The following is a 21,126-nucleotide window of genomic DNA, read 5'->3' as shown; positions in this document are numbered from 1 at the left end:
AGCACTTTGCATAAGTCTATCTAGATGCCTCGAGAGATCCGCAACCTTTGCACCAGGCAGGCAAGTGACCATACGGGTCTCCCGGTCAACCCAAACCCAGCTATCTATGTTTCTTAATGATCGAGTCACCCACTACTAACACCTGCCTCTTCCTAACAACTGGCATTCCCTCCCCCTCAGAGGTATCCTCAGTGCGAGAGGATACCGCAACATCCTCTGGAAGGAGGGTCCCAACTATGGGATGGTTTCCCTCTGTTCCCATTGAATGCTCTCTTCCCTTGAGACTTTCATCCTCTTTAAGAGCACTGGGCTCTCAGACTGGAGGTGGGACAGTACTACAGTGTCCCGGAAAGTCTCATCAACAAAATGGCAAATGAATTTTAATGTTGATAAATGCAAAGTAATGCACATTGGAAAAATAATCCCAAATATACATACAAAATGATGGGGACTCATTTAGCTATAACCACTCAAGAAAGAGATCTTGGCATCGTTATGGCTAGTTCTCTGAAGACATCCACTCAAATGTGCGGCAGCCGCAGTCAAAAAAGCAAACAATGTTTGGAATTATGTAAAAAAGAGAAGACGACAGAATACTGTATTGCCTCTATATAAATCCATGGCATGCCTGCATCTTGAGTATTGCACACAGATGTTATTGCCCATCTCAAAAGAGATATATTGGCATTGGAAAAGGGTCAGAAGAGGGCAGCAGAAATTATTAGACGTTTGGAATGGGTGCTATATGAAGAGAGATTAAAAAGACAGACTTTTCATTTTAGAAAAGAGGGGACTAAAGGCATATATGATACTGGTATCGAGAAAGTAAATAAAGAAAAAAGTTGTTTACTTGTTCCCATAGCATAAGGGCTAAGGATCACTGCATGAAATTAATAGGTAACAGGTTTAAAACTAACAAAAGGAAGTTTGCCTTCATGCAGCACAGTTAACCTGTGGAACTCCAGAGGACAGTGGTGGATATAGGGCAGGGCGAGCGGGGCGGCTGTCCTGGGCCCCGTGCATGTGCCATGTCAAAGGGGGGGGGGCCCCCGCGAAATTGTGCTGTCCTGGGCCCCGCAAAATTCTCATCTGTCCCTTCCAGAGGACATCATGAAGACAAAGACTTAAACAGAATTGAAAAAAGAACTAGATTTAATCCTCATGAATATATCAATGAGTACTTATTAGCAGGGCTCGACAAATCAGTGAATCTACTCGCCCCGTTTACTGGCAGTGCACACATGTGCAGTGCGGGTCTTGCGCATGTGACGTGCGGGGCTTGCAAGTAGATTTCATGGTTTGTCAAGCCCTGCATATTAGCCAAGAAGGGTAGGAATGGTATCCCTAGCCCAGTGGTCTCCAACCTTTTTACACCCAAGATCACTTTTTAAGTCTCAGAACAGGCGAAGATCTACTGCCCCGCCCCTTCCTTGAAGCCCCGCCTACATTACATGAAGAAATCTAATGTAAATGAACTGCACACCTGCACAGTTCAGAGAGGGCTCAAGAGCTACTCTTAGAGCCCCTGAGATCTACCGGTAGATCACAATCTACTGGTTGGTGACCACAGCCCTAGCCTCTGTTTGGCAGAGGCTGGAAATGGGTGACATGAGAGTGATCACTGATGATTACTTCAGTTCATTCTGGGGCATCTGGCATTGGTCACTGTCAGAAGTCAGGATACTGAGCTAGATGGAGCAGTACATGATCAGCAATAACCCAAGTGTAGGTGCATAAAATTAACAAAGTTTAAGATATTTTAATGAATCATGGAAAGTTGTGGAGAGTTGTTTGTACAAAGCGCAGCGTGTCCCTCAGTAAATCAGAATTTAGGATGCATTGTCCATTGGAAAATACAATCGATTCAGGAGGTATCCGAGTTACCTTGATCTCATCACCTAATAAACCATCTTGTTAGTCTTTAAAGTGCTACATAGTCCTGTCTTTTGTTCTTGATCTCCACTGTGATTCACATTACAGAATCGCGCTTAAATCCCCACTTCCTCCAGACCCAGCCGGATCAGCGCCTTCCCCCGAACCTTCCTCTCCTTACGCTACCGTGGCAGCTCACATACCCGAGCGCTGCCGAGCCAGGTGTATAGACAGAAAGTGCAACTCTCAGTTTTTGCGACTGTTGCAGTTTCTGTCATGCATACATGCAATTCGGTGCTACTGCTCAGGACTTGCTACCTTTGCTGGTTGCAAATTCAGAGGGACTGGGTATTGTGGTCGAAAAAACTCACAATTTGCTCCCTGCTTGCTAATGGACTCAGGGGATAACAGACTCAGGGAATGCTTGTGTTTTTCCTTTTATTGTGTATAATACACAACAACCAAAATACTGATAGCTATAATTCATATTTTAAAAATTTATTATTTCATGGTATCGAAATCTATTTACACATCTTGTCAGCTTTACGAAGTAGAACTGCACTATGAACATTTTTGGCACTTGTATTCTGTCTTCATCATTGATCATTTCTTCATTGGTTCCTTCCGGAATGCACGGCATATGTGCCCACCTCTTGCAGGAATCACACTGGATAAGTGACACGAGAAAAAGAACTCACACAACTTATAATGTAACACATACTTTCTACGCAATCATGGGATTCCTTCCTCATGTAATCATTTCCTAAGATATTCCTATCAGTGCTGTTTGAAAACAATTTTGTTGGAAACTCACATCATGGTTCCCAAACTATATTCAGTGACATGTCCTGAAATCTTTGACTCCTTATACAGTATGTTCTCCGCCCTGATTCAGCCCACTCTGAAATCATACACCCTGACTCCCAAACTCAGAACTTCCTCCCATCCAACCACCTCTGGTCTGCTTCCCGTCTGTCCAATGTGACCTACGACCCTTGTTCAACCCTCCTGCTCTCTGTCCTCTGAGTAGCAGGACTGGCAACAGTGCTTCATGGCTGTAACGAGCCATTATGCTGTGCAGTGCAGTCCCTCTGCCTAGAACTCCTAGAACGCTTTTGGCAAGGTGAGCAGATGTGGCTGGGGAGGGTGGTCAGAGTTGGAGGCTATTACATGACCGTGATCGCTAGGGCAGGGCAGGATGTTTCCGCATTCCATGTGTCCTGCGTACTGCAGTTTGCTCACCTCTGTACTACGACCATGATGGAAATGTGTAGTGTTTTTATCAAATTCAATAATATTAAAGAGATTATGGCATGTGTTATATACAAATCTGTATTATCTTACCATAGTGCATTCCTCACTTTTCTTTTCACAATTGATCCTATTGCAATATATGCAGAATTCTTCTATGCTTTCTGAAAAATAAATACATAACAATGAAATGCAAATTGTTATGAACAACACTGTACATGCTACTACAGCGTTATTAGTTACTGTAAAACTGTTAAACTAGTCACTTGTTTTATTATTAATTTTTTTAATACAATTTTTATAAACTGTAAGTACACTACATCTGGATATAAAGTAAACCGGTTTATTTATTTAACTTTTCGAACAATAGTAACGATTCTCACAATCTAAGTTTTTTGGTATTTACTGGTATTAGTGTTGAATGGTCAGCATTACATAACCAAACCTGTGAGATAAACCACTTTAGGGGTATTAGGTTGACTGTGTTTTACACCACCTATTTCAACTCTTCCATTTAACTTATCATGTGCTTACTGATTCTATAGAGCATGTGATAAAATTATTACCTGACTCCTTCATTAGAAGAATTGCTGTGTGTCATCTGAACTCATTATTTGCCGCCTCTGATATGTCCACAGAACTGATGTCTTTCAGCTGCAAATACGTTTCTGCAAACTAACAAGACTTCTGTTTAGAAAACATGTCATAATTACCATACATTAGAGTGTTGTGAGGGCACGATGGTAAGAAACAGACACTGGTTCAGTCATGTACATAACTGACCATACATTGCTGCTGTAGTACTGCTTTATGTTTTCACGTCGCTGCCCCCTTTAACCCTCCCATTCTCTGTGGCCCTGCCATGGTATCTGGCAGGGCCAACAACAGTGGTGGAACAAAAGTTGACTGGCAATTTAAAACAGCATGTGGCACCTTGGCACTACAGCATCAGCTGTCAAAAAGTGACTGCTGGTTGAATCGGTCCTTTCAAGAACCGCACCTCTCACAAGACAACAGCACTTATGAAGTCCCAGAGCACAGCTCACACACCTTGGCAAGGATGCCTTTGCAGTTCAACCAGTATTCTTTTGCATTTACTATCACCTCTGCTAATGACACAAATATGAAATACAGACAATGTTTTCTTACTAACCTTTATGATGAATGGTCCGCAGTTGTGCCCATCAATTTGTCTATTATGGCTAATAATTAGACTCTTCTAATTTGATGATGATTGGCTCTTTTCTACTTGATGAAGTTTCTGAAATATTAGTGGAAGCCATTATTGGACTGCTCAGAACATCTATTTTTTCTTAAGTATTTTTCTTTTATTTTCTGTACATTGAGTAAAACCTTTGTGAGCTATCTCTAATTATTGATACTCATGATGTATTTCTCATGTAATACAAACATACTTACGTACACATACAAACACTTTTGCTTTCAGATTTCTATGTCACTAGTACAGAGTGTATCACCTGCTTTGCTGTGCCACATGTGGATAACACCTTCTGACTCATGCATCATTCAACTGCCTCGTGTCCAAATGATATGAATTATTAAGCTAGACTCAAACAACATAAGTTCACTGCTATGACATCAGTAAGCACATTCAGTACGAGCACATGCTCTTTCCATTATTCTTTGCAGCGAACAGAAAGATATTACTCACTATTGATACATAACTTTAAACTATTTAAACACCAACAGTGTAGGATCACTGTGAACACAATTATCTTAGCATTCACCTCCAGTTTCTAAGAAATTTTCTTTCATAGCTCATCTCTTCACACAATGGATCAATTATTAGCAGTTCTTGTGTACCCATCAGTGCTATCTGTAAGTGTAGAGAACATGTACAAGTTAGGTTGATAATGTGCTAATTCATGATGTTTATTACTGACTTACACAAAACCAAATATTCACATATTATCATTTGTAATCACTAACACAAAGTAGAAAAGCATATTCTGAATTCAATGATCTATCACTTACTAATACAATTTGCTCACGTCTTTGACGTTTTGATCCATTTCACATTAACTTGTGTTGTTTAAGAAACGGTGCTCTCAAAATAGCGACACTCATATTCCACTTTCATTTCCATGCATGAACTTACATAAAATACACAGTTGAGGACATAAGACCACTGCCACCCAGCTGTGTTATCACCCTCTTACATAATACCACTTTCATTCAACATATCACAGGGGTGAAATAGAAATCATCTTACTGCAAGAACCCAGTGATTTGGTGCGTTGTAAGGAAGGAATAGTATCTCATGACGAAGAAATCGGCTCTGTAATTAATTTTTAAAAATTAGGTTCAAAATTAAAGTTGAAAGATAAGCCAACAATGACATGTAGATTATACTATCTTAATTTAGTAACATGGATTACCATTACTTTATGCACTACCCATCAAAATTAGCATTGTAATTTAACATTTTTGGTAGTGTCTTCATTAAGAATGTGCTCTGTTCATGCGAGGTAGGAAATATTGGAAATCTTTACCTTCGATTTCAGGTCTCTTTGTCTGCCTAACAGAATCTGTGTGGCAACTACTGCTGAGATGGCTTCTACCTGTTGACAGACAAGCAAGATCTTACTGCACTATTCATTCATTAATGCACATGAAGAACCTAAGATTAGTTATCAGATTATTTCTGTGATCGATAATTAGGGACCCTTAGACACCAATTCATTGTGGTGTGTAGCTTCTCTTGAGTTTTTTCTTCACTATTCTATGCAGAAGTGAAAACATAAAGAAGGTAATGACTTTATGATACACATCCATACAAGGGATCCGTACCGTTATCAATAAGGGTATGGACGAGATTCATGGGGGGAAAAAAAGGATTTGTAAACAACATATATTGTCTTACTTAATGTAAGACATTATTCATTAGATCACAGATTAGTATGTAATTAATGTACAAGATGATAATTATAGACAAACTACTGTAAATATCAACATATCAAGTATTGTATGTCATATATTCTTCTCAAAATGCATTACAATACATGGTTTTTTTCATTTACGTCATCGGAAATGTTGCAATGGCAGTTGTATGCTGTTATTTCCAAAATATTTTGAAAGCCATAGTTTTTCTTACATTCAAGTTAGTGTTAAGTAACTGATTCAATTCAGACAGTTATGTAGTATCACATTACGTGGCCTACCTTTCCCCCCCGATTTCTCGACTAGACAGCTGAAATACGCATCAATAACCTACAACACATGATGACAAAACGGGAACACTGTAAATAATATTAGATTACACATTTATCTTTCCATACACTTGTAGTGTTAATTAAGAATACCTCATCACATATCCAGTTTCTTGGTTTCAGGCAATGAAATGAAGTGCCATACAATTTGTAATTTCTCACTTTGGCCTCCAGTCTCTCTGTTTTCTATTCATTGCAAATTTTACTGGAAAGAAAAGAAACACCCATTACTTGCAGATAATTTCAGTCTCCTTTTTTCATAGTGTAAATTTTTTTTTTTTTTAACATGAAAGAATGTTGTAACACACTTCATACATGCAACTGTGTTTAAAAACTGATTTGGAAATGTGAGTTAGTTAAGAAAGTACCTTTCAGAAACCATTCTTTGTCTTCCACATCCTCCATCATCATGTCACCAAAATCATATTCCTCCTGCATTTTATCATTTGGCGGAAGATCCTCCACTATCTCCTCTTCTTCCGATGATGTCTTTTTTATATTGTTCAATGATTGAACCTGATAATTATGTGATTCGGGCCCATCCAATTTTTGAATCTTTTCACATGTATTTGTGGTCCCATTGTTACTCACTGTGATTTCAGTTACAATTCTTTCCTCTGTTGTGCTCTTGGGAGCAAATTGTGGTGGCTCTTTAAACATGCAATGCTGTACTTGGTTGCTAACATTTTTCCTGACATGGTTTCTAATTTTACTGTCTTACCTTCAATACTTATAATTTTGTATGGTCCACGATATGTAGGTTCTAGCACTCCGCCTTTTCTTGTTCTCTTCCTAGCATTCAATAAAAGGACAGAGTTCCCAACATCAAAGCTTACTTCACCGTATTTTGAGCTGTGCCTTTTTGCATAATGTCTCTGTTGCCTTTCTTGTGCTTTAGAGATATTGAAATGGCTTTAAGTAAGGTCAGCCTCATGTCGCAATGTCTTTTCTACGTCATACTGTTTGTAGAATTCTTCATGAAGTGTATTTAAATCTGGGATCTTAGAAAAAGCATACAGAAGGAGTTGTATTCGTTCCCTGAATTCATATTGAAAGACATATGTACTTGTAAGCTGCAGGTGATAACATACACTTACCGTGTAATTTTCTGAGACTTCTTATGGAAATATGGGGTCTTCTGCATACATTAGTCGAAAGGGGGTAAGTTTTGTGCTTGAGTGTTCTTTTGTTCGCATCGAAAACAAAATTGGATGAATTATTTCATCCCAATTTGTACCGTTGTCATCAACCATCTTCTGTAATGCTCTGTAAGAAATGATCATTGAGATTTTTGGTGTGGATCTGAAAGCACACGTTTATTGTAGACTGAAACTAATAACGAATCAAACCTGTGCAATGAATAATCAATATATATTTTCAATCAAAAACATGTAGTAGCTTGAAAATTCATTAGTTAGTTGCAGTTTCAGACACACCAGATTACACTTGCCATTATTCATGTCATATTGTGACACATTCACTTACGTTCTGATTTTTTTATTAGCATTGGTAAATAAAGCCATTGGTTTGAGGATGGTACAGGGTGGAGAAGCTACATTCTATGTGGAATTCTTTGCATAGAAACATATTAAACTGGAAGAAAAGACAATAGATCATTAACTTACATACAGAATTGTCGTAAGGACTGTTCCTATGCCTATTTTCCATAAGTGTTATGTATAATTTATATTTTTAATAGTCGATCTTTTAATACTACTATTGGAAACAACAGTATTGTTCTTTCTATTGTCCGATCGGACAACGACATTTAAAATTTTTAGAGCACCTGTCACAGTGACCAACTTAAGTTTCTTAAAAAAAGGATGTTGATTGTTCTGGAACAGTGGTTGAGAACACTGTGCCTTTCTTTTGACAGAAATGAGAAGTGGCCAGAAAACAATGTTCACTGACAGGTGGAAGATACCTAATCTTTAGGTTGAATACATTTTAGAACTTATTTGTAAAAAACTTATAACGTTATTATTGTGATTATTTTAAAGAATTATTACCTTATTACAGAATTCAGGACCACGATCGGTCAGTATGCGCTGTGGGAATCCATGCATACAAATCATGACGTACATTTTCTGGGCAACCTCAACTGCTGACTTACTTCGAAGTAGAAACGCAAACAGAAATTTTGAAACAATCTACGACTGTCATTATATATCCATTCTTAGTTTCTGGTAATGGTCCCATTAAATCCATTCCCAACAATTCCCAGACACGAAGAGCCTATAAATCAGGATTAAGAGTAAGAGTCAGACTTCACAGTTTTAGCACACAAATGTATCAATATATATAATTTTTTAGAAAAATACAGAACGTACTGTGGTTTCAACATTATCAGAATGAAGACAGCTATTTTTAAAAGAAATTACTAAGTAAGGAAGGAAATATAGCTACCATAGCTACTATTATTAGTGTGTATTGAATGGATCACGGACTGTAGGGATTACCCGGCCTCATCCCTACCCTCCATTATTATTCACTGATACTGGGAGACAACACACTGTGCAATGGGTGGTTGCTTCTCCTCATCTCCAATGATGGCTTATGATGACACTGGCACAGGAGGCTGTGAGCTTTTTCTCTAGAAAATTAATGGCTACATGGTGGGTAACAGATAGCCTCCGGAGCGATCAAAATCTGTGCTTAAATGTGGGACACAGTGAATTAATGACCTATCTTTGTCACAATTGATAAATAATGTGTCTGACTACAAAAAACGCACCTTTATGCTTCTCAAGCTGTTATCCACATGTAATTTCTTTCCCTGTTTCTGGCAAGTCGGACATCGCACAACCTAGTTTAGATTGAAGAACACAATCACATTACTTTTTCCTTAGATCATTAGTACTCCAAGGGAACAGAGTTCACCTTTCCACAGCGAATATATATTTTCTTAATTTTATAAATCATGAAATTGTATTTCAATAGTCAATGTCTTTCTTTCTGAATTACTGTCAAATCTTTACATACCTAATCGACAATGTCTCTCATCATCCCTGGCCAATAGTATTTTGAAGTCATGATATTCCTAGTTTTGAATATTCCTTCATGTCCACCCATGAAACTGTCATGATACCGTTCAAAAAGTGTCCGTGCTTCTTTCATGGTATGCACAACGATAACCTTTCTTCCTTTGGCTGAATGGTACAATGTGCCATCTGTTGAATATAGAACATGGATCAAAGAGGATGAGTAAGGTGATTGCCTGCTGCAACAACCAATGTTACATCTCTGTTAAGCATCTTCCCCTGTATCTCATTTCCTGTTCACTCATTGGTATTGAAAAATTATACAAGACACACATAGCAAGGAAATCTATACACTGTATACTTCGTAATTGTGGGAGTACAAGGTGTGACTTTCAGTGTATGATTATGATTATTTATTTGTTTTGTAAATTAGAAATCATTGCTCACTGACCAGATAGTGACTGCTGTTGGTGCCTTGCATCACAAAGGAGAATATTCATAAGACATGAAGAACAGTGATAATTTTAATTTTCAAAGAATTATAATTCTTACTAATTTATAAGGTAACTGACCAATATTTTTCATGTATGCATAGATAGCAATATAATTTTTAAATGAACTGTGAATGAAGGTAATGCTGACAATCACAGTAACAGTGAAGGTAAGGTAAACATTCCAAATAATCCCAGTGTTGGGACAGCAGTACAATCCTGTACAGCATGTATCATCCATTGTAATGTGATTATTCTATTAAAAAAAGGATTCCTTGCCTTCCAAAGAGAATCTACTAGCAAATCTTCGAAGGTTCAATCGTCCAGCCTTATTCATTCCTTCAGGATATGTGTTACTCGTTATGTATGCCAAAACATTTTTAATGTTGTCCTCAAAACATTTCCCTGAGAATTGTTCAGAACAGGAAACAGCTAGTGAATTGGAAAATGGGAAAAGCAATCCATATAACAGTCAGTTCAAGTAGAAAATATGAGATCTACATTGCGTACATATAAGCAACGTAAAACAATATTAACAAGGCCTGATTGTCAAGCCAGTGACAACAGACAAATTAATTTAAGGAACATGCATAATTCTCCTGAATGTATGTGTTACCAAAGAAGGATGTATTCCATCAATGATGATCTAATGTTTTTTGAGATTGATATCACCTAGATCCTTGATTATAGTCATTGCTTGACAAATAATTGAAAACACTACTTGACAGACAAAAAAGGGACTGAACACCCCAAGTTAATAAATTCCGACTAATAATAAGAACAGTAATTGCTAATACGTTATTAATAAAATATCCTCCCTGTTAGCAATGCATGTATTATAAACTTCAACTTTTTCCCCTCTGCTTCCATGTCTCCTCCCATTGCTCCAGTAGCTACCCTAGTGACTGCTGCCTCCTAACTCCTAAAACTCATGGTTCATAAAGCAAATGAATGCACAATAAAACACTTTTTTATGCATATTGGACAAGTAAACGTACCTTCCATAATGATGTGTGTAGTAGAAGAAACTTTTTGCTTGTTGAAAATATATGGGGAACAGATACTGTGGAAAAAGTATTAAGGATGTGAATTAAAAGAAACACCTAGAACATATACATATGAGTATCACTTGATACTCAGTACTGCAATTAAACAATCATTTAACAGAAATTTTAATTGTTAAAATTAATATATTGTAACTAGATTATCGAGTAAATTGTATATCACTGTAATGGCTCTGAGGTTGTGCACAGAATTGGTCCCTGTTACAGATATAGGAATGGGGTGAGCTTAGCAATTATATCATTGTCCTGCTTGTAGTTACTTATGGTCTCATAGGGAACATATTTTTCAACGTTGATAATTCACCACCACACTGTAGCTCTATTGCAGGAACTAGGTTACTCAAGGTTGTTATATTCCAAACTTTGAAACACACACAGACACTGCCACCCACTAACACAGAACAACTCAGAGTATTGTGTAATCATCACTCTCAGTGTGACGCATCATGGACTCTGCATGCTGTGTTTAACAGCAATGCCACACTGCACCAACTATGCTTACAGAGGTAGTTTGAGGTGGGGGAATGAGAAAGAGAGAGAGGGAACTCACCACTCTGCGGAGCTGTACACTGATCAGGGTTCCCAGATGGTGAAGGTATCTATGTGTCCAGATGGTTGAAGGAAAGCACAGCAGAAGCCACAAAACGATCAGAAAGGAGATGGTGTTGCTCTCTCAATGAAGCTTCTCCAGTATAAAACTCACTATGAACAAAAGTTTCACCAAGGCTTAGATAGGAGAATACTTGTAACATAAACAGAGGTGTGAGCAAAGGGAATGTTTTTCCTTGATGGAGGTCACAAAGCAGCTAGGCAGTTTTAGTGTTTTGGATGTCAATAGGATCATTACTATCATTGGTAAGATACTGAAGAATGAGGATGTTAGCAGCACTGGCTTCAGAATCTGATTGATCTGAAATTCCACATGAGAAATGCACCCCTCCTGCACCCAAACTCCATCCCAGATCCTGAGCACCAAACATGGCCAAGTATCGGAGGGGTAGCCGTGTTAGTCTTAATCTGAAAAATCGTTGAGGAGTCCTGTGGCACTATCTTCAGTTCGTCTATAAGGTGCCACAGGACTCCTCGCCCACATGGCCAAGTGAAACTTTTGTGATTCCTCTGATACTTGGCCATGTTTGGTGCTCAGGATCTGGGATGGAGTTTGGGTGCAGGAGGGGTGCATGCTAAGGGGAGTTTGGGGGACGGGTGTGGGCTCTGCCATGGGTCAGGAGATTGCAGTACAGGAGAGGGTGTGGATGGGAGGGACTTTAGCACATCAGCACAGTACACGAGAAAGGAGATGCAGTGACTTCAGATAGACATAGAAACTAAGAGAAAACTATTAAATACTCCAAAAGCAAGAGGCAGAGTTTGAGACAGGAACTGTCTGTAGAATATTTCACACTTGTACACATACAGAGGAAGCATTGACCATCTAGGAATTGGGAAGCCGGTGCCTTTAAGAACTCAAGCCCAGGAGCCCCCCCCCTTCCTCCCCTCGGGGCTGACAGGCAGCATCCAGGGAAAAGAAAAAAAGAAAAAAAAAAAAAGACTTTGCACCCCTGGCAAAACGATATTTACAAGGACATCAGGTGGCTCGTCCCGCAGGGTGACTGTTCCTACCTCTCCCCCTCCCGAAATGGGGGTTTTGTCCACGCACAGGGTCTGGCACTGTTCCCCCCGCCCGGGGTTAATCACGGCTACCCCCCCACCCCCGATTTTTCAAATTTCGCTCCTCTTCTGCCGCTAAAAAAAGCAGCTTGATCCCCCCAGCCAGTAAATTTTTGCCCCCTGATCAGACCATGACCCACACCCCGTTGAAATTCGCCCCCAATAATCATGTTAAACCCCTCCAAAGAGGAGGGCGCAAATCCTACAAGCCCTGGGGGCAGAGAGGGCAGCGGCTCCAGCAAGGCCACTGAGTTTGCTCAGTTCGGGTGCGCACGCTCAGTGCACCCAAACTCGCAAATGTGGAGTAGCGTTCTGCTCGCTGCACCGGCCGGGCAGAGCAAGAGCTCGCCGCTCGTGCCGCCGGGGGAGACACCGCACGCGCTCGAGCTGCAGGCCAGAGCAACAGGCTCAGCGACACACGAACCCTGCCACGCTAAACTCCGCCCCCCAACCCCGATCTCGCGAGATTACCTTGTTCTCCTCTTCCTCCCGATCCGCATGATATTTCCCTTTAGGCCCAGAATCGCGGCTGTCTTGGCCAATCGCTGCTCAAGGTCTGGCCCCGCCTTCTTCCGCGTGCCGGCGAGATTATCCCTGAAGCGCTCTCGGGTTAAACTACTTTTCCCAGAAGCCCTTTCGATGCCGCCGTTTCAACCCAGATTGGGCGGGGTCACGCGTTGTGGGCGGCACCAACCGGAGCCAATCAGGCGGAGGGTGGCTGCGGCGGTGGAAGGAGAGAGCTTGAGTCCGAGCATTGGTGTCAGCGGGAGAAACGGATTCGCAGGCGGCTGCGCGAGGCCCCAGCGCGCGCACGGGACAGCAGGTAGCCCAGGTCAGGGACGGCTCCGCGTGCCGCTTGGGCGGGCGGGCCAAAAAGGGGGGGGGTCTCGGAGGCGGGCTCCGGATCAGACCCGGCGGCAGAGGATCGCGGGAGGCTGGACGGAGGGGAGGAAACCCGACGGTGGTTTCTCAAGGGCTAGGAGCGAGGGGCTACTTCTCCGGGGGCGGGGCGCTTCTTCCAGCCGCCCCATAGGTGCCAATGGCTTGTTGGTGGCCGTTGCGCTTTATTGCTTGTGAACATCCGGGCTCTGCGCGTCCCTCACAGCGAGGTGGGTTGGGACTTGGCGTGGACAATTGCTCCCTATTGGCCAGTGCGTTCTTATCCTATTGGCTAGCTCTCTCATGAGGTCACTAGTGGGCTGGGCTCTCGATTGGTTGAGCGCACGAGCCTAAATCTGCGTTCGATTGGCTCGTGGCCCAGCTTGACCTTGGATTGGTACAGGGCTATGACGTAGTCTCCTTTATGCCACCCAATCAGCGAAGGGGCTAGTAGCCGGTTTATGGGGCTCTTGGTGCGAGGGGGGGGAAGTGGGTACTTCGCGCGCGAGCGCGGGGGGGGGATACCTGAGGAGCTGGTGCCCATTGCAGGAGGCGGTCTGGTTGCTGTGGCACAGCCTCAGGGTGATGCTGTGCCGTGCCTAGCGCGCTGCCCTGGTCCCTGCAGTGCGCCCTGAAGAAACATCCCTCTCCCTTCCACGTCTGGTCTCTGTCATCCACAACCCAGAGCAGCACCGCCCTGCCGGGTATCAGACTGTGGGAGCGTTGGGCCCTGCTTTCCACCTTCCTTTACCAAGTGATAACGTGTCTGCTTTCAAACCAGCTTTTCCCATTAAAATGCATGCCCCTTGTTCCATGGGGCTATGTTACAAATTGTCACCTCATTCCCTGCATGATAGGAGAGCGATCACATCTCTTCAAGTGTGAGCGTCTTAGGCTGAACATATTGCCAGGATTATGTTGCTTACAATTTTCATCACATTGCGCAGGTGGAAATGAGTTCTCAGCAGTTTCCCCGTTCTGGAGCCCCTCCTGCAGGACTAGGACAAGCACCACCCCCAATTTCAAACAGTGGATCTACAGGGCTGATAAACCCAACAACCACAGGTAAAACAGCTATGGAAGATTCATTTTTCCTACCAAAACAATTTCATTCTGAGGAAGTTTGAGACCGTTTGCTGCATGCTCTGCAGAACTGTATTAAGATGATTGGATGTTTAAACACATCCAAGACAGACATGACTCAAATGCTGATATAAATAGGTATGTTAATTTGAAGAATTGTAGTAAGCTCTTTTTTCACACCCCACATGTTGTACCGGATAAGTGTGGGCGGGGAATATTCAAGTTGCCTTAGAAAAACAATGTTAGCAAAAACATTTTGACTGTTTAGAAATCATCTAAAAAGTAAAGTATAGTTGTTGTACAAGATATTAATTGGCCTTTCTGTTGGGGAGGGGAGAATTGCAAAGACATCACAGGTAGGTGGAAACTAGGGAGTGGCTTCAGAACAAACTATACACCCATGAACATAGGCTGTGTTCACCTATAAATAGAAGTGCATGATTAGCTGATGTATTAAAGGGATATTGTCAGAAAGTGGATTAAAATGGTTTGTCAATATTCCTTTAATTAATTGCTAAATGAGGGTATGTATCTGATCATTTTCAAGCCCGTGTTAGAAATACCTGTTACTGTTTCATTATCTCCATAACTCTTGATTGGTGTTTGATGTCTTAGGTCCCAATTCTGCAATGAGATCTGTGCTACCAGATGCCTGCCCCGGGGACCTGGAGCTCATTGCAGGATCAGGGCCTGAGTAGTGAGTTGCCACATTACTGATGCCTCCAGCAGTAAGTCAATATGATCTTATAGAGTAAGATGGAAGGAAGCATGTTTTTAGAATTCAAATTCATAATTATGGTAGGAGATTCTGAGAGAAGTAAGTATAAAACAAATTCTAGGTAGGTTTTGATTGCCCTAATAATCGTGTTTAAAACACAGTTTACAGCTGAGCTTCCTGTGCTCTTAAGAATTTATGAGGTGGAAATAAGGTAGAAATTCCAATTTTAGTCTAATTATCACTGTCCAATGGGGCAGCTTGTGTTCTGTTTTTGTAGATTTTGCTTTGATGATTTATTTTTATTTTTAATTGGAGAAAGTAGTTAGACAGTCTTGCATTTAGTGAATTATTTAATAAAAAAAAAATTGCATACATGCCATGAGGCCTTAGTCATTGTTGGATCGGATGGTCTCAATCAGTTTATTTTGTTACTATGAATTAGATTAAAAAGAGGCTACAGTTAGAGGTTTATTTTAAGAAGGATGATTGTGTCTTGTCAGTGACTTGTGTTAGACCATGATGTGTGGAGATAATCCTTACGGCTCAAAGAGGAATACAGAGCACACTTTGCAAGAGGATTAATGACTTCTGGAGACTTTTGTTTTTCAAGCAGGTTTATATTATACCAGGATTAGTAATGTCTCTTGTGCAGGAGGTTTTAAACAAACTGCCTTTGTATGTGTACATTTTGCACTCAATTTGAGGGCTTGTTGGCAATGAGTGCATACTTCTTTTCCATTTGTATCCTTTTCCTTAGAGTTCCTTTTTTCTTTCCTCACCAGTGAGTGATGAATCTAATCGAGAGTCAGAAATTGGTCCCAGAGAGCACATGGGCCCCAGTGGCTCTCTACAGTCTCGTGAAGAGAAACAGGAACCGGTGGTTGTTCGGCCTTACCCACAGGTTCAGATGTTGACACAACACCATCCTGTCCAATCTGGTGCTGCCGTTACAGTGACAGCTCCACCAGCACATCTGACTCCAGCAGTGCCACTTTCCTTTTCAGAGGGACTTATGAAGGTAATGAAGTGGCTCATGACTGAGTTGATAATGAAAATAAGCCACTAAAGGGGTTAATATTTTCCAGGTGTGATCACATTGCTCCAGGTTAATTTCAGTTGTATTTTATTTACCTCCTCTTGGCTAAGCTGTTTTTTTTTCTATAAATTGCTTTATTTATTTATTCAACTCTTTTCTGTGCTCGTCTCCTGTGAATAGGTGCCGCTTCTGTGTGGTGCCGCTACTCCAGATGACAGATGGGAACCTTGTAGCCCTGAGGCAGCATTCTGTGGCCTTTCAACTTACTTTATTTCTTAGATTAAGGATGATCTAAATCAATTTTGTAACTCCTCCCCCCCCAAATTCATTCCTGGAACAGATAGAAAAGAATGTCAATAAGATATGTGCTTGTACATATAAATAAAGCATGAAAATTAAGTAATGGAGACTCATGCACAAACTAGGCAATTTCTGCAGCTGGACAGAATCCTCTTTGTGAGGATGGGGTTAAGAGGAGAGAAGTAGACAGATCTCTGTAAAGGATAGCTGCATCTTGAACAAAGGGTTGATTACAGCCATTTTCTCTTTTTTTCAGCTAACCCTTTTTTTCAGCTAAAACATTATCTTAGTTCTAATTGTCAAAAGAGGAATTGTGTAGAAAAGCTAAAGGCTAAGAAGGGAAGGGCAATGGGAGATGAACGTTTTTAAAAAAAGCAAATCCAGAAATGAATGTCTTTATTGTTTGGCATTTTGTCCATATTTGTGATATTTATTTGTTCTCTGATATCTCCCAGAGTGTTTAAATGCGATTTGAATTCTGTTGTAAGTGATGTCTGCTAACCGAAAGAGGTGCTTTCTTCCAGTTTCTCTCATCAGAGGTCCCTGCTTTTTCCCTTCCCCCCCAAAAGCGCACACATCCTCTGAGCACTATTGAGGCAAACCTTGCCAAATTGTGATTTTTGAGGAAAGATCTCTATTTCCTTGTATTGAATTGTCACTATCTTTCTTGTTTCTTGTAGCCTCCTATGAAGCCAACCATGCCCAGCCGGCCAATTGCTCCTGCTCCCCCCTCTACAATGTCAGCTCCCACCAAGGTTCCTGGACAGGTTACTGTAACCATGGAAAGCAGTATCCCACAGGCCTCAGCTATTCCTGTGGCAACAATCAGTGGACAACAGGTTTCCTTTTTCCTTCTCTCGCTATATAATAAAGTGGGATGTTGATTGATAGTTCCTCTGTCCAGAAACCATAAGTAGAGCAGGGATCCCTTCCCCAAAGTATTAGTAACCATCAAGAGAGTGTAGAGATGGGAGCAGACATCCCTGCCAATGTATAAGAAAAATGCAACTGAGTAGGGAGATGAAGCAAGAGCTGTAGAGTCCCATCCATTAAAAACCTGGACAGATGATGGTTACATCTGTGTTGCTCCCTCTAATAGGGCCAATAAATCTGTAAAAATATGCTGTTTCTGGCTTATTCTTCAGAACAAAGCATAATCCCTTCTTCTGCAAAAATGAAGCTATCATTTTATTTTTTTAGAAAGCTACTAGTTTTGAGAATTCTTTTGACAACATGTAAGGTGGCAGTGTATTACCTGTAAGCAGTCGGAAATAATGAGTACAGGCAGTCCCCGGGTTACGTACAAGATAGGGACTGTAGGTTTGTTCTTAAGTTGAATCTGTATGTAAGTCGGAACTGGCATCAGCCGCTGCTGAAACTGATCAGTTTCAACAGCCGCTGAATCTGGACACCAGTTCCACTTACATACAGATTCAAGATAAGAACACCAGGCGTCCCCAAGTCAGCTGCTGCTGAAACTGATCAGCAGCTGATTCCAGGAAGCCCAGGGCAGAGCAACTCTGCCTTGGGCTTCCTGTAGTCAGCTGCTGGTCAGTTTCAGCAGCGGCTGACTTTGGGACGCCTGGGGCAGAGCAGCTCGGGTGCTGCTGGCTTGGTCCAGTAGCGCGGCTGCTCCTCGGAGCTACTGGACCAACCCAGTAGCACCCCAGCTGCTCTGCCCCAGGCATCCTGATTCAGCCACAGCTGAAACTGATCAGCAGCTGAATCAGGACGCCTGGGGCAGAGCAGCTGGGGTGCTGCCGGGTTGGTCCAGTAGCGCCAAGAAGCGGTGCTGCGGGACCAACTGGCAATGCCCCACCTGCTCTACCACAGGCCCCCGGCTTTGCTCCACGTCTCCCTGGTCTGCTGGGGGGGGCACTAGCTGCATCCCCCCCAGCAGACCAGGGAGACGTGGAGCAAAGCTGCGGAGGACCCGGGCCGAACCGTGGCGCTTCCAGATCAGCGCTGCGGTCCGGCCCAGGTCCTCCGGGGCTCTGCGCAGCGTCTCCCTGGTCTGCAGACCAGGGAGACGCTGCGCAGAGCGGCGGAGCACCCGGCTGGACCCGCGCCGCTTCCAGATCAGCTGGAAGCGGCGCGGTCCGGCCCCCGGTGCTCCGCCGCTTTGTTCAGTGTCTCCCTGGTCTGCAGCTTTTCTCGCCCCGGAGAAGGCGGGCGGCGGGACCAGGCGTCCCGCTGCTCTAGTTCTCCGGGGCGAGAAATCCCCGTTCGTAACTACGGATCCGACATAAGTCGGATCCGCGTAACTCGGGGACTGCCTGTATTGAATTTCTTTCTTACTGATGCTTCTCCATCAACAAATGTACTAGTGGAAAGGAATGCTATCTTTTTGTTTGCTTCGTTTTTTAATCACCTTGTTGTGTAGCTCTACTCAGAGAAAGTCCAGTTGATGTATTGATAAGCAGCTAGTTTTGACTCGTTCTGCTTTTTTATACTCCCAGTTCTCTTCCACACCAACCAGTAGTGGAGAACTCTGAAAGCTCTGAGCACTGGCACGACTTTGTGAGTGCTTGTCAAGGAATTAATTCCAAAACTCCACCCCTGATTCTGCATTTCAAAGTTCTTTTGACAAAACCAATACTCAGCATTAGCAAGCAAAATACCGTGAGATTAACATTAAGTGTATTATGAAACATAATGTAATGAAAGTGTAATATCTACTAAACTTTATTTGTAAGTGATTAGCAAGTACTGTATATTAATTTTTAGGGCTGGTCTTTCTACTTTCTGGGAATTCATACCAATTATTTCTTTTTATGTGACATTGTTAAATATGCCTGGAAAAGGCTGTTATAAGTGAAATACAGGGATTTAATTTAATATGCTACAGTTCTTCCTGGTATCTGATATTTCTGTTGATTCTGTTGAATGGGGTGATATGAACTGTTTAGAGATCACCAGGTGCAGAAATACCACCTACTCAATTGAAATGGGAAAGACTTGGGAAGGAAGAGCTATTGGTGACTGACACATGCTTGCTTAAGTAGACTTGTTTGAGAGTTTCCACTGAAAATGGAAGAAGGCTGCAGCTTTACTCTACAGATATGTTCATCTGTACCTTCCTCTCATTTGTAATGCCTCTGCATGCAGTATTTTCACAAAACTGTTAAATGTGGTTTGTTGCTGCCTTTGACATTTTTACATGGGCAATTACCTATAAAATGTGATCTTTCTGAGCAAAATTTCTCACGGAATTCTCTTTTTTTTTCCTTCAGGGACATCCCAGTAATTTACACCATATAATGGCAGCAAATGTTCAGATGTCTATCATCCGAAGTAGTGCTCCTGGTCCCCCTTTACACATTGGAGCTTCTCACTTACCCCGAGGTGAAGTCAGCATGAGATATAAAAATGACTTTTTCACACTTCCTTGGGAAATCTACATCTGCACAAGTTTCTTTTTTCCCCTAAAATTTCCCATTATTGTTAATGTAGGTGCCACTCAAGCAGGAATAATGCTAGTGTGGACAGGGCTCCAGGTAGCTGCTGGCATTTTAAATAAAAATATTATGTTACCTAAAACTGCCTAATGCAGTTCTACATGAGAGTGCTTAATATGCTGGCAGTTGCCAGCACTACTTCTGTTTTAACAATGTGCTGGCAAAACAGTGGGGTATTTTAGATGGCCTAGTTTAGATAGGCCTCTCATGCAAGATATCATGGCTGATTCACTGCTTTGTTCCTGGTTGCTTATTCATGTAGTTTCTTCCTGTATAGCTATCGCAATAACATTCCTATTCTATAGTAAAGGCCTATTACTGTATTGAGTGGTACACATTTGCACTTGTTCTGAGCTCTTTGTTCTAGCTGTGCAGGCTTTTGTCTCTTCGCCCGTGATTTTGGCTATTGTTCTTTAAGACAAGAGACTAGGTCAGCTAGTGTGAGAGCTCTTTGAGAGAGAATTTCAGTCTGTCAGGTTCTGATAGTAGGCTTATCCTTAAGGTCTATGAATTGGGCTTCCAGTCTTGGGTAAAATCAGACAGATACAACAAAAAAAATCTACCAGTTTTTGTGTCCATCTCCCTCTCTTCTGTAATTGCATAGAGCGTCGGTATGTTTGGGTCACAATATTATGCAGTTGCTCAATACAGTAATCTAAAACTTACTTTAAGCTAATTACAAATACTGTTTTACAATTCCAGTACTGATTTTTGTTCGCTAACATGTATACACATCTAAAGAACATTCACTCTGGGCATGCTGCACTTTTAGTGATCCTCTGTGCATGTAACATATGCATGTGCAAAACTCCTTCACTAAACTAGATAGGAAAGAGTGTGCTCTATTTGCAGTCTTTACAGCCCACGGGAAAGAATATGTATGTACCCATTTTTGTCATTGTGTTTACTTCAGCCTTGTGGGGAACCCACTTTAACATAAATTGCTCTTGGTATTTTCACTTAATAATTTTATTTTCTGACTATCTGTTTCCAACATCTTGTTCATATTTTATTCCTGTTACAGTACTACCTATAGTGAATAATTTATTGAGCAAAATCTGAAGAAATTGTATATTTCTATCCCATCAAATG

General features: G+C 41.6%; 1 protein-coding gene and 1 long non-coding RNA gene across 11 annotated transcripts in view; one reads left to right on the top strand and one right to left on the bottom strand.

Moving 5' to 3' along the window:
- Positions 1–2,289: 2,289 nt before the first annotated feature.
- On the bottom strand, positions 2,290–13,130 carry LOC102443716 (uncharacterized). Of its 5 annotated transcripts, none has more exons than XR_012906354.1 (18): positions 11,440–13,130; positions 10,824–10,888; positions 10,105–10,257; positions 9,336–9,523; positions 9,088–9,159; positions 8,467–8,588; positions 7,839–7,946; positions 7,451–7,619; positions 6,722–7,354; positions 6,447–6,558; positions 6,306–6,354; positions 5,637–5,705; positions 5,357–5,422; positions 4,872–4,960; positions 4,277–4,384; positions 3,690–3,798; positions 3,217–3,287; positions 2,290–2,539 (listed from the first exon to the last, which is right to left on the bottom strand). It is a non-coding gene; the product is annotated as an uncharacterized LOC102443716 (long non-coding RNA). The 5 variants fall into 5 exon arrangements; XR_012906352.1 differs by having other exon boundaries at positions 2,291–2,539; positions 8,363–8,588; XR_012906355.1 differs by lacking the exon at positions 7,839–7,946 and having other exon boundaries at positions 2,292–2,539.
- A 114-nt stretch (positions 13,131–13,244) lies between these two features.
- Positions 13,245–21,126, top strand: part of SAP130 (Sin3A associated protein 130) — a 31,227-nt gene continuing 23,345 nt past the window's right edge. For 2 of the 6 annotated variants that reach the window (XM_075938354.1, XM_075938353.1), the window contains exons 1-5: positions 13,258–13,392; positions 14,387–14,504; positions 16,023–16,258; positions 17,257–17,415; positions 19,810–19,921. In XM_075938354.1, the coding sequence (XP_075794469.1) occupies positions 14,393–14,504; positions 16,023–16,258; positions 17,257–17,415; positions 19,810–19,921 (619 nt within the window). In that variant the 5' untranslated portion in view covers positions 13,258–13,392; positions 14,387–14,392. Of the gene's footprint in view, positions 13,393–14,386; positions 14,505–15,137; positions 15,251–16,022; positions 16,259–17,256; positions 17,416–19,809; positions 19,922–21,126 lie in introns of those variants that run through there. The other 4 variants (XM_075938352.1, XM_075938350.1, XM_075938351.1 and 1 more) reach the window with 3 other exon arrangements.

This window comes from Pelodiscus sinensis, chromosome 10 (genome assembly GCF_049634645.1).
Source record: "Pelodiscus sinensis isolate JC-2024 chromosome 10, ASM4963464v1, whole genome shotgun sequence".
Classification (NCBI taxonomy): domain Eukaryota; kingdom Metazoa; phylum Chordata; order Testudines; family Trionychidae; genus Pelodiscus; species Pelodiscus sinensis.
The sequence above is the reverse complement of the archived record's forward strand: the minus strand, read 5'-3'. Positions and strand labels throughout refer to the sequence as shown.